This window comes from Didymosphaeria variabile (assembly GCF_027946475.1).
Source record: "Didymosphaeria variabile strain IMI 356815 chromosome Unknown scaffold_1, whole genome shotgun sequence".
Taxonomy (NCBI): Eukaryota; Fungi; Ascomycota; class Dothideomycetes; order Pleosporales; family Didymosphaeriaceae; genus Didymosphaeria; species Didymosphaeria variabile.
This window is the reverse complement of record NW_026611620.1, coordinates 4,826,281-4,838,537: the sequence shown is the minus strand read 5'-3', so window position 1 is coordinate 4,838,537 and position 12,257 is coordinate 4,826,281. Positions and strand designations below refer to the sequence as shown.

Below are 12,257 nucleotides of genomic sequence, written 5' to 3'. Positions count from 1 at the left end.
CTCCCTCCTGCACCTCATAACCACGCACGCCATCTTGCCCTCCACCCTCTCCACCGTCCCCCTCTCAGGCCTCAACGGCCTAGTCATCCTCCTCGACCCCCTACACCACTTCTCCGTCCCCTTCCTCGCAACAACCGCCCTAGCACATATCACATCCCGCTTCAAAGCCGCCGGCCGCGACGTCAGCGCGTCGACCGTGCAGAAAGAACTAACGCAATGCGTTAAAAACGCTTTAAACCACGTGCATGTTTTCCGGCCTGCGAGCTGGGATGGATTACTGTCTACCCTAAGGAGTCTGGAAGGTTATCTCTTCGACAGTAAAAGGCATGGCTCGAGGCACAGAGCTGTACATTCTATCGTCTTCGACGATGTAGATGCTTTTATCCCCGGCATACGCGGGCTCCCATCTCTACCGGGAGGTGGGAATGCATTAAGCGCCGCGTCTGCACAATTAACCCGCGAGCTGGAGAAGCTTTCTTCCGTGTTATCCTGTGCGGTTATTACGACGAGCCGGTCTACCACGCCGGGGGGCTACCGACCAAGTATGCCGCTGAGCTGGCCGAGTACTATGCAGCTTACGCGATTGGCAGTGAGGCGCGTCGAGGTGCTGAAGTTTGCGCCGGGCATCAGTGTGCAGGAAGCGGAGGTGGAGCGGAACCAGCGCTGGGACGTAGTGCAGAGGGGACGGTTTGAGGCGTGGAGGGTTGGACAGAACCGAGATGGGGAGGGGTTTGTGTTTAGGGTTGGGCGGGGGTGACTATTGAGGAAGAGGAAAGGTGACAAGGGAGGCGGGTATACGGCATGGTCCGAGTCTTCAGAGGAAGGACGAGACGATACCTGCAATATGGCATGGGGCAACGAACATGGCGATGTACGACGATGGATGATATGCTGATATGCTTCGCATTCGAATAATTGGTATGATACAGAAGAAATACACGTCTTCCTTCCCAGCTCCGTAAATGCGTACAATGCAGGTCCTCGTAGCGGCCTCATATCGTACACTTGTGTTCCGAATTCTCTTTATACAATGCCAGAACGCTTGCCCAGCCAACGATGTACATCCTCCTGATCTAGACATCTCATCAATGTCTCCATCCCCACTTTGTAATCTTCAGATGTCGCTCAGTCAATGCCAAATCACGCGTCCCTCCCCAAAGCTCCTTCCTCCTCTCTCTCTCATGCCTAGCCTCCCTCCTCCTCTCCCCCACCTATTCCTCGCCCTCTCATGCTCCCTGCCCACTTTCTCCGCCTTCTCCACATTCTTCGCAACCATCCCCACGAAGAACTGACTGCACCCGAACTTCTCCGCCAGCTTTAGTCGCGTCCACCGCACGGGATCTTCCGCCCGCAAGCGCTGTATCTCCTTGATGTCCACATCCGTAAGATGGTACTTCTTCTCATACGGTTGACGAACCGGTGCAGGCAGACTCGTCGAAGGCTTAGGCGGAAGGGCAGAGGACGCAGAGAGCGGTGTGCCAGGAGACGCGATGGGCGAAGTAGCTGTGCGATGTGCGCGCTGCGTACTCGTTGACAAGAAACTCGCATACAGCGCTCTTCTCCTGTCGTTCTGCGGCAGGAACTTCAGCGGGGTGTGGTAAGCGCTGGGCGCCGACGAAGGCGGATTAAATATAAGGGTCGGTTCCGGGCGATTGGGTGTGTATGAGGGAGCTTGCTGGACGGTGAGCAGCTTCTTGTGTCGGCGCGTGGTGGATTCGTGGCGGCATTGGACGCGAGGGAGGAGAGAGGGCTGCCGTATGCCTGTGCTTATGCGCACGGCGGATTTACATGTCGACATTGTGGGTTGAAGGAGCGGATGGTAATTGCCCAATGGATTGGGATGGTCGCGCGTGAGCGAAGGGATGGAAAGATTTAGTCGGCGCTAGTTGTTCCGACCCGGGCGTGCTGATTGGTCTGTGCTGTTGCCCTTCACCTTCACGTATAATCGACGGCTTTCAAAGATTACCCGATTAGGCAATTTGAACATGGTAGTCCGCATCCTTCCCTGATGAAAAGTACAGAACCAAAATCATGCAGAATGATCCAAAGCGTTGGGCCGCACCCGCTGAAGTTGTCATCACGATATTTTTATACCACATACTACATTCATCAAAATACAATTGTGGGTATAACTTTCATTTATTTGGCCATTGTATTACAGGTACAGCGCGTGTAGACTTGACACTTTGGGCCTCTAGTTACGCTTCAGCTCGCCTGCAACATAGTGCAAGTACGCTCCAAGAAGCTTGGTTCCCTCAATGTAGTTCCGCTTGTCAAGCTTCTCGTTGATTGAGTGTGCGGCATCGGTTGAGCTACCCATGGGCAGCAACAGGACATTCTTGCCCAGCTCCTCCTGGAAGGTGAGGGTGACCGGGATGCTACCTCCTTCCCTGGTCATGTCTGGCTTGACGCCAAATACGCGCTCGACGGCCTTTGCCGCAGCGGTATAGTTGGGGTGGTTCGGGTCCTCAACCCACCACTTTCCGCCGTGTACAATGTGGAACTTGAAAGTGTTCTTTGAGTTGAGCTTCTTGAACTCCTCGTTGACGTGCTTCTCAACGAGCTGTGTGACAGCATCGATCTCCATGTTTGGCACCGTTCGGATAGAGAACTTGCCAATGACCTTGGCCGGAATGACTGTCTTTGCACCAGGAGTGTAGAAAGCACCCTCAATGCCGTGAAGAGAGAGCGAAGGGTAGCGCATTTTGGCCTTGAGCGAATCCTCCTTGTTGTCGTAGATCGAGACCTTGCTGCCCAGCGACTGGTGCAAATCGTCCATGGTGAAAGCGATGGGAGGGTACAGTGCCGCTTCCTCGTCTGTCAGGGGTGCTACAAGGTCTTGGATACCTTCAATGAGGATCTTGCCGTTGGGGTCCACGAGCGAATTCATGATGCGAACCAAGTCGGTCATGGGCTCGTGGGTCAAGCCACCGTAAACACCGGAGTGGAGATCCTGTCCGGGTCCTGAAATCTCGAGTGCGTAGTAGTTGCAGCCGCGGACACCGTAGGTCAGGCATGGCTTCTCGGTGCCTAACCAGTAATTGTCCGAGATGCACACGACATCGGTGTCCTTGAAAAATTTCTTGGCTTCTGCGCGGATAGTGTCGTCCAGGCCCTCTGAGCCATTCTCCTCCATACCCTCAAAGCACATGATCAGGTTGACCGGAAGCTCGACGCCTGCCTTCTGGTGTGCCTCGATCGCGTTGAGCCAGCCCAGAACAGGACCCTTGTCGTCGGTGGAACCACGTCCATACATGCGGTCCTTCTCGTCGATGCTCAGCGTGAACGGGTCGGTCGACCATCCGTCTGACACTTGCGCGGGCTGTACATCGTAGTGGCCGTAGATGAGGACGTTAGGCTTCTTGGGGTCCTCGCCGTAGCGACCTAGCAGGCAGGGAGGGAGATCGAGGTGCTCACGGCCGGGCTGCTTGCCGAGTTCGCGAAGCTCAACGGTGCCACCGAGGGCCTTGATCTGGTCTGCGAGCCAATGGCCCATCTACCAGGCATGTCAGCATAGATCGTGCAACACTAGAGCATACGCACCTTGACAACGTCTGGCCTCCTCTCATCTTCAGAGCTGATACTAGGGATAGCCACAGCCTCCCTCAGCCTCTCGATGAACTTGCCTTGAAGGCTATCTACCTGCTTGAAGAAAGGGTCTAGGTGCGCCATCTTGTCGAAAGCTTTGTACAGGTAAGGCCAAACAGGCTTGTCAGATCGTGTGATTGAGGTGGAAGAGAATGCGCGAGAAGGTGGCAGGCGAAGTGCGGTTACCTGCGGTGCCTGCGGTAGAGAGCGCACACGACGTAGAGCGAATAGGGAAGGTGGAGGTGAATTGGGTGCTCGATATAGGAAGGTGCGAAAGAGGGGCACAACCGCGGTGCCAGAGCGGGGCATTTTTGTGGCACACGCGCGTGGCAGTGGCAGAGGGACGAACGAACGTCACCCGCGCAGCCGTTTGACAGATCTTCGCACGATGGCCCAAGCTCCTATAGAACACTACGTTCGCGCCAGCAACGTTACTATTTCCGTGCTCATAGTCGATGCTAAGTTCAAGAATGGAATAGTTTCAATAATTCATATACATACTTCTTGTCAAATGTGGTAGAAGCTACTTGCTGCTCCTACACGCATGAGCATCGTATCCACCTTTTCTCTTCAGCAAATTGTGTCTTCGATAATTGGCTCTGTGGCCGGAAATCAATATTATATTTACGGGTGTTTCAGAATTTGATTTCTATTTTTAGGAAGTCAACTTCCTACGGGGACTATGCTCTGAGCTGATCTTCTTCTATGTCTGGTTCGTGACTGATACTTTCGATGCCTGGACCGTTAGAACTCACCAGAGGACGCACGAACTTGACTCAATCGAGGTCATAGAGCGCATAAGGACATGAAAATGCAGAAATCAGTATGCATGTAAGCCGAACGATCCTTTATAGCTACAGTAAATGTCCTCTTATTATACTGAACTTTCCGTGGACATGCCTCATATTTCCATGCTGATAGATGACACATGATCGATGCGTGGAAATGCAGCTGCTCAAAATGTGGTCTAGTAATACACTGGGTATGAACGCATTGAATGCTTCAAAAATATCGTAAAGAAAATTAACCCCCTAATGCGGAGGTCCAAGAAGACACCGAAACAACAGCCCACCACCACCTGAAACATACTATCATCGCGTCTGAGTTGGACTGAGAGGTTCGTCGCGAGGGAATGGTGCTTGCTCGTGAGGCAATCTTGGTGCATCGTCGAGCTCGTCACCTGTGCCGTCAGTCCCGAAATTCGGTGCAACAAATAGCGGCATATCGGCTGGGGTCTGAGCAGCTGTGTCTTCCTTGTTTTCGGGTCTTGCAAGGGCGAAATAGCCGTGAGATGGTTTGGGTGGATTGGCCAGGTCTTTCGTGATGCCCTTGTTTGAGTCTTCCGGTGCACCCGAAGAACTCGCGACATCTTTTGCGTCCGTTCCGCCCATAGCTGGTCCGCTTGAGCTCACAAGAGACGGATCAGATGTCTTTGCCTTGGAAGGGTGGTTTGATGGAGGGCCTAAGTCGACGGAGTGTTCTGGCAGCTTTCTGAGTGGTGCCTTCGGATGATTGGGACTTTTCAAATGTTCGAATTCGATGAGCGAGGACCGTCGTAGCTGCTCGAGCTTCTCTTCTGGATTCTTTAACGCGAAGTCGAGTCAGCTCATATGCGAAATCTTAAACAATGATATGCGCGCTCAATGCAGGAATTCAATGCAATGCTGTAGCAAAACTGGAAGCAACAGAGGCGGAAGATGGAGGTGGCTCAAAACCAGGAGTGTGTGAATGGGCGTCGAGAAGCTTTGGGTCAGTCAAAGACACGAGGGGCGCTCCATGAGAGCTCACACCAATCCTAGGGTGGGGCTTGGGTGGAGCGGGCGATGACGTCGTGTTGAGCAATAATTTTTCTGACGCGATTGAAGTGGGCTGCGTTTTCGGAATCTTTCTTTGTTTCTTGGCCGGCTGAATCGTAATCGGCCGAGTTTCAATGGACTGGGTAGTAACGAGTCGAAGAGGAGGCGCGGCCTTCTCGACAGGAACGGGCGATGCAGGCAACTCGCGAGAACGACGAAAATCTGAAGCGCTGACAGAGAAAAATCCACATTGGGGACATACCCAGTCTTGTTGATCTGGAACACCCTCCGCTTGAGGTAGCTCCCCTTGCTCGTCCCTCTCTTCGCCCCAAAACGTGGGTCGCGCAACAGGCGCCGGGGTGACTGGCAGACTCGGTCGTTCGACTGCGGAAGGGAAATCGGTGAGTATGAGACTCTCGCGGCGCTGTTTGCGGCTCATGATGGGCAATGAGACCTCTTCAGCTGCTGGACTCAGGACTTTCGGTTTCCCTCGTTGGGATTGCGACTCCATGACTGCTCGTACGTATGTTTCGATCCCGGGCACGCTGTCCCATGCATTAGTATTGCTCTGCTGGAAGTCCTGCCACTGTTGGTCAGCAGTCTTCGGAGAAGAAACGCGTTCAGGGCTCTGATGCCCAGGCGCTACTACTTCTTCAGACATGGTCTCTTCCTCATCGTAATGCACAGTAGAAAACGGATGTGCCCCTGGGGGTCCAAAAGCCGAAGATGGACTTAACGTAATCGTGGGCGTAGGCGGCGTTGGCTCGGGAGGTGGAAGGTCTTCGGCAAATACACGTGTCGGCTTGGGACGGTCACGCTCGCGCTCCCACGGAAAGATTGGTTTCGGTGGCTCGGTAGGCTTGGGTTTGTCTTCTGGTACCTGATACCACATGTCTTTGGGAGGCTCGGGGTAGACTTGGGGTGCCTTGAAGAACTCGTGACTGTCGCTGAACGTGTACTGCGCGGTTGGGAAATTCGCGGCTTCTGGTTTGGATTCGGATGGCGGTTCGAATCTAGATGCATTAGAGCATACACATGGGTGTGACCAAGGTGATATGTGATAGTATACTCACCGAGTAGCGTCCCATTCCATCTCCGGTGCCGAGAACTGGCGCTGTTGCGAAGTTGGAGTCGGCTCTGTAAAACCTTGGTCAATATTTTCCGAGGCTTCTCCGGGTTCAGTGAGGGGCATCTCAGTGCTTGTGCCAGGGGCTTCGGGCTCAACTACAGACTGGGATATGGAAGCACTGTGCTGGGTCGGTGCGTCACCGGATACGACACTCTCACCATGCACATTCTGATGAGCTACCGTTGAAGAACGATGCTCTGCTTCCTTACCTGAACCAGATGTAGGGGCAACCGAAGTTTGCTTGAGATGCCTATCATGAACGGCCCACCAACGAGCCAGTAGCTCGTTGTAGACGCCGTACCCGCCAGGGCCATTGCGCCCAGCCTTCCACGGCTTGTCTTTGCCAATGAAGTGAACAGCACTAATATCGCGTTTGTAGTATCGGTATGCGGGCTCCCATTGGTATTGAGCATTCGGGGTCGTGTTGTAAGTAAACCTTAAGCGATGCCAATTGCGGTGTTCAAAGTATTGGTTTAGCAGACCCTGATCAGCGCCGTCGAAGCTGTCGCCGGTGGAGGCCATGGTCTGCAACGCCCAGTACTCGCCCATGTCAGGAGTGAGGACCATTACACCGGTGTTGAAAGCATCCGGCCAGCCAACATCTGGTGCAGCGGCAAAGGTTGCGTCGATGTCGAAAAGCTCGTCCAAAGCGCGTAATACGACCACGTCCGCATCCAAGTATACAATCTTGCGAAAGCGTGTTTGTCGCCATAATGCAATCTTGGTGAAGGCGTAGAGGAGGTCCGGGCGGCCCATCAAATACAAGTTGGCGGGATTAGGGTTGCGTATACGGTCGACGGGGATCACATAGTCGTATAGCGCCTTTAGCTTGGTTATGGTATCGGCCGACAGCGTGTCGAGCGTAACGAGAACGGCCAGCTTCTTCTTGGTGCCAGCATCGTGTAAAGAATGTGCAAGAACTGCGGCTCCTTTTCAAAATGTTAGCCATGCTCCATCCTTCACCGATGTTACGATAGTCGTGGCTGGTACATGACAGACTCGGGAGGGTGATGGTGTACAAGGATATGGTAAATGGAGGAGGCATACCAGGCAGATAGGAGTCGCTCATAAGGAGCTGCAAGGCGGTTAGCTCGCGTGCTTTGTGCGACATGCGCAGACTTACCGTGCAGTAGACATCCTCCAAAGGTCTTGCCATATTGAGGGCAAGACAATGAGGGACAAGCTGTAAAGCTCAATTACTGAGAGGGTCAATTGAGGGGCACAAGACTGGCAGGTAACGAGGCGGCAAAGTTGGAGGGCGCGTGGTAGCTTTCCCCGCAGCGACGACGTACGATCGGCGCGACTTTGCGGACGCACCTATACCGAGTCCGCAACTAAACAGCGTGCAGGAGCGTGTATCGCTTAAGCAAATTTCATAGTCACAGCACCAGAAGCTGTAGGCGATGAAGAGAGATGCTCCAATAGCTCAATTGATGGTCAACTCTAACAAGTTGGGCTGTCGAGAGGCAAATGAGTGCTTCTCGATGTTTTCCTGCATCATCTCGAACGGGGTGGGCCGGGCGCACGAGCTGGAGCTTGGGCCCGCAGGAGCGACCGCGATGCCTAATGTGGCAGTAGCGTCCCTGAAACGGGTAAGGTGCGCGCCGTTCGACCCGCAGTGCTTGCGCTTTGCGTCATCTTCGGTTCATGCACAACTCAACTCCACAGTTGTCTCGCTCACATCGAGCGTCAACATGAGTGAATGAACCACAATTCCATGCCGCCCCATACTTCTATGATCGGTGACAAGGTCGACAGTGCACACTTTGGAACATGAATAATGGGACATTGCCGTTCCCGCTTGCAACAGTGCACAGCGGCAGGTTATCGTGCCTTTGTCAGCGTCCAATTTCCAAGGCTTTGGGTGCACTCAATGGCGCTTATGCAGTATCTGGATGCGTACATATACAATATCGTCTTCGGAAAATTTCAGGCCGGAGACAGCCAACCTTACGAGTTCAGAGAGGTACACAATTTGACTAATCCGTTTTGCACAACAACTGTATTGCTCGATTGAATTGAGTAGCAAACCATTTCTTACCGTCAGAGCTTACGTGCTTCCGTCGCCGACGCTGTGTGCTCAAGCGACGATACATTCACTCGTGCTGCCGACCCGAGAACGCCATTGGTTGACATCACATGCGCCTTGCCTCTTTGGACAAGCGAAGAGCTAACCCCAACCCTGACATCTATGACACCATGCATTCCACTACCGTAGGCTAACCGTCCCAGGCACCGTTTGTTTGCAATTGGCCTTTACACAACAGTAACTGTCGCATGTTATGCTTCTCTCATCACTCTCAATTCCATTGCTTGACTTCGCGGCTTTCGTAGCAGAATGTCAAAGCCACGAGTGATCTATTGGTTCCGGACTGACCTACGGCTTCACGACTCACCAGCCCTCAAAGCAGCTTTGGATCTTAAGCCGGAATGTCTCTATCCTATCTGGACATGGGATCCCCACTACGTGTACCACGCTCGTGTTGGGCCAAATCGATGGCAATTTCTCTTGGACTGCCAAAAGGACCTTTCTAAATCAATCACCAAACTCAACCCCCAGTCAAAGTTGTTCCTCATCCGCGAAGCCCCTCAAACGCTGTTCCCTAAGCTTTTCGAGGAATGGAAAATTACGCATGTGGTGTTTGAAAAAGATACAGATGCTTACGGACGGGACAGGGACGACAAAGTGAAAGAGCTAGCAAAGAAAGCCGGTGTCGAGGTCATCACCAGGCCTGGACGCACCCTGTACGACTCGGATGAGCTGGTCAAAGCGAACAACAACAAACCCACCATGAGTATAAGCCAGGTCCAACACGCAGGGGCGAAGATCGGAGACATTGCACAACCAATACCCGCCCCAACGTCGCTTCCAGATCCAGGATCCACAACTCTCAGCTTCAACCAGCAAAAGCCGGCTAGTGACCCGGATATCAATGCAATCCAGCGCGATGCGGAAGAGAAGTCTTACAACGCCCTTGCAGGCCCGAATGGTGACTTCGCTGTTCCCACAATGGAAGAGCTCGGCCTCAAACCCGCCACAACACCACATCGTGGCGGTGAGACAATAGGCCTGAAGATGCTCGACGAAATCATCGCGAATGAAGACTATACTGCCACATTCGAGAAGCCAAAAACCGCACCTACAGCCTTCGAACCCCAAGCAACGACTCTCCTCTCCCCTCATATGCATTTCGGGTCTGTCAGTTGCCGCGAGTTCTACTGGCGTGTCCAAGACGTGGTTTCCGAATACAAAGGCAAAGCCTCACAACCGCCAACCAGTCTCACGGGCCAGCTTCTCTTCCGCGACATGTACTTCGGTGCCCAGGCCGCACTTGGTTACACCTTCGGCCAAACCTACAACAATCCGCAGTGCCGCTTCATCCCGTGGCATCTTCCCTCAGAAATCGACACCAAGTCTGGTCTCATAACGGGGAAATACCTCGTGGATAACGCAGAAGCAGAGGTCTTCTTCAAGCGCTGGAAAGAAGGCCGCACAGGGTTCCCGTGGATCGACGCGCTGATGAGGCAGCTCAGGTACGAGGGCTGGATACACCACTTGGGGCGACATGCTGTGGCGTGTTTTCTCACGCGTGGCGGGTGCTACGTTGACTGGGAACGCGGCGCAGAAGTCTTCGAAGAATGGTTGATTGACCACGAGGCTGCGTGCAATATCGGCAACTGGCAATGGCTTGCTTGCACGGCTTTCTTCGCGCAGTTCTACAGATGCTACAGCCCTATCGCGTTTCCGCAGAAATGGGACAAGGAAGGTAATTTCGTCAGGAAGTACGTCCCAGAGCTGGAGCACTTCGATAAGAAGTACATCTACGAGCCGTGGAAAGCGCCCATTGTAGACCAGAAGAAGTGGGGTTGCCTAATCAAGGGAGATGGGACTAAGACCGGGGACGTGGAGTTGAAAATGTATCCAAAGCCGATGCTGGACTTCCCGAAGCAGAGAGAGATTTGTATACAGGGTATGAAGAATGCGTACCATATCGGGCTTTATGGAAATAACTCGAAGGTGTTGGATGGGACTTGGAGGAAGTTGTTCGATGATAGCGCGGAAGGGCCGACGGAGGGGACAGAAGGGCCTCCGGGAGCTATGGTGGAGCATGAGGCTGACAATGCGGATGCTGATGGCGCGGACGATGGGGAACATGCAGCTCCCCCTAGCCCGAAAAGTGAAAAGAAGACTCCCAAGAAGACGACTGAAAAAGGCAAGGGCGGACACAAGAGAGAAGCCAGCCAGTGTACGCTCGACGGCATGATCACTCGCAAAAAGAAGAAAGACTAGAGAGGTCAAGAGGGAGGTATTTCACGACCACTGGATTCTTCTCAGTACTTAGATTCTGGGTAAGAATTGGCTGCATAGAGGATTCTCGATGATCCCGCGCGGGTATTTGCCATGCTCGCCGATACATCGTAAATGAAGTCACGAATCAGCCCCCCTGTTCGCATCTCCCGCTCTAACGACCACAATATACGGCAATGTCGCCCACAGCAATGGGCAAGTGGGGCCTTACTGATAAACCTAGACGTCGACCTTATATCCCATTCCATCGACGTTACCACTCTCTTCCGCCATCGTGTCGACCAAGCCACCCACTCCGCTCAGTCACAATGCGCCTCCCCACCACCCTCCTCCTCTGCACCGCCAGCGCCGCCCTCTCCCTCCAAGACCCCGTCCCCACCCCCCATCACAAACATCTCCTACTGGGGCTCCGCCTGCCCAGACAACGGCCTCTCTTTCGCCCTCAACGCCGCAAACACATCCTCCCCGACCCTCCCGCTCGTCTTCACGCTCTCCAACTTCCTCCCCAACTACGGCTCCTTCGGCTCCTCGCTGCGCATGTGCAACGCCGTAGCTTTCGTCTCGGTTGAAAAAGGGTGGAAAGTGAAAATCAATAGCAAGGGCACGACGGCGGCGGGGACGCGCAGTTGCCTGGGAACTCGACGTTGTTTTTAGGGGACGTGGGCTTTTGCGGAGAGTGCGGGGACGCAGGTACGTTGTGTTGAACTGGAGGGCAGGGTGGATTGTATAGGCGGGTGGCTAATTGATGTGGTGGTGTAGAGCGTCGGCATGTTCGATACGCCGGGGCCGCTGTCGGGGCCGTTTTCGCATCTTCTACGCCGGTGGAGGGCGATCTGGGGATTGAGTCGGGGTGTGAGGGGGAGAGCAGGAGTTGGATGTTGAGTTTCAGGCGAGGGCCGTCAATGATACGTACGGGGGTATGAGGGGGGTGGGGAGGGAGGGGATGCGATGTGGACGTTGACGACAGATGTGGAGGTTGTTAAGTGTTAGCTACGTTATTGACTTCGTAGTATCCTTCCCATTTAGGTCCTTCGGCGCGCTGTACAGGGCCTTGATAACACAATAGACGGACGTGAATTCGCTCGATTAGAAAGTACAGCCGCACCCATGCCTACCTATATCTTGACCACCCCTTTCAAAAGCTCCTCATCGTCCTCCCCCTCGCCAACGTCCCCAACGCTCTACCCCATCTCCCCAACACCCTCCACTCCTCCCCACCTCAACGTCTACTCTCACCCCTATCCTCCCCTCCTCCTCCTCCTCCTCCTCCTCTTTCCCCTTCCCCCTTCCCCTCATAAACCCCTCCCCAACACCTCCCCCTCCCTTCCAGTCTCTCAACGTCATCCACAAAAACATCCCATTTCACGCCCATACAGCGTAACTCCGTCCTCACTTTCTCCCTCGACGCAAGTCTATCTCTTGTAATCCAATCTTC

The 12,257-nt window shown here is 53.8% G+C and overlaps 3 protein-coding genes across 3 annotated transcripts; 1 reads left to right on the top strand and 2 right to left on the bottom strand.

Annotated features, from left to right (window-relative positions):
- Positions 1–2,194: 2,194 nt before the first annotated feature.
- DUG1 (Cys-Gly metallodipeptidase) lies at positions 2,195–3,897 on the bottom strand (the record flags this gene model as incomplete). Its single annotated transcript, XM_056210383.1, has 2 exons — positions 2,195–3,496; positions 3,544–3,897. 2 exons carry the CDS (start codon positions 3,895–3,897, stop codon positions 2,195–2,197), a joined length of 1,656 nt encoding a protein of 551 aa, XP_056077205.1.
- Positions 3,898–4,679: 782 nt separating this feature from the next.
- On the bottom strand, positions 4,680–7,669 carry GLG2 (glycogenin glucosyltransferase; the record flags this gene model as incomplete). The annotated part of the gene is made up of 5 exons (XM_056210382.1): positions 4,680–5,171; positions 5,377–6,397; positions 6,458–7,442; positions 7,561–7,588; positions 7,637–7,669. The coding sequence occupies 5 exons, from the start codon at positions 7,667–7,669 to the stop codon at positions 4,680–4,682; spliced, it is 2,559 nt and encodes an 852-aa protein (XP_056077204.1).
- A 1,182-nt stretch (positions 7,670–8,851) lies between these two features.
- N0V89_001570 (uncharacterized protein) lies at positions 8,852–10,804 on the top strand (the record flags this gene model as incomplete). The annotated part of the gene is made up of 1 exon (XM_056210381.1): positions 8,852–10,804. One exon carries the CDS (start codon positions 8,852–8,854, stop codon positions 10,802–10,804), a length of 1,953 nt encoding a protein of 650 aa, XP_056077203.1.
- Positions 10,805–12,257: the final 1,453 nt, after the last annotated feature.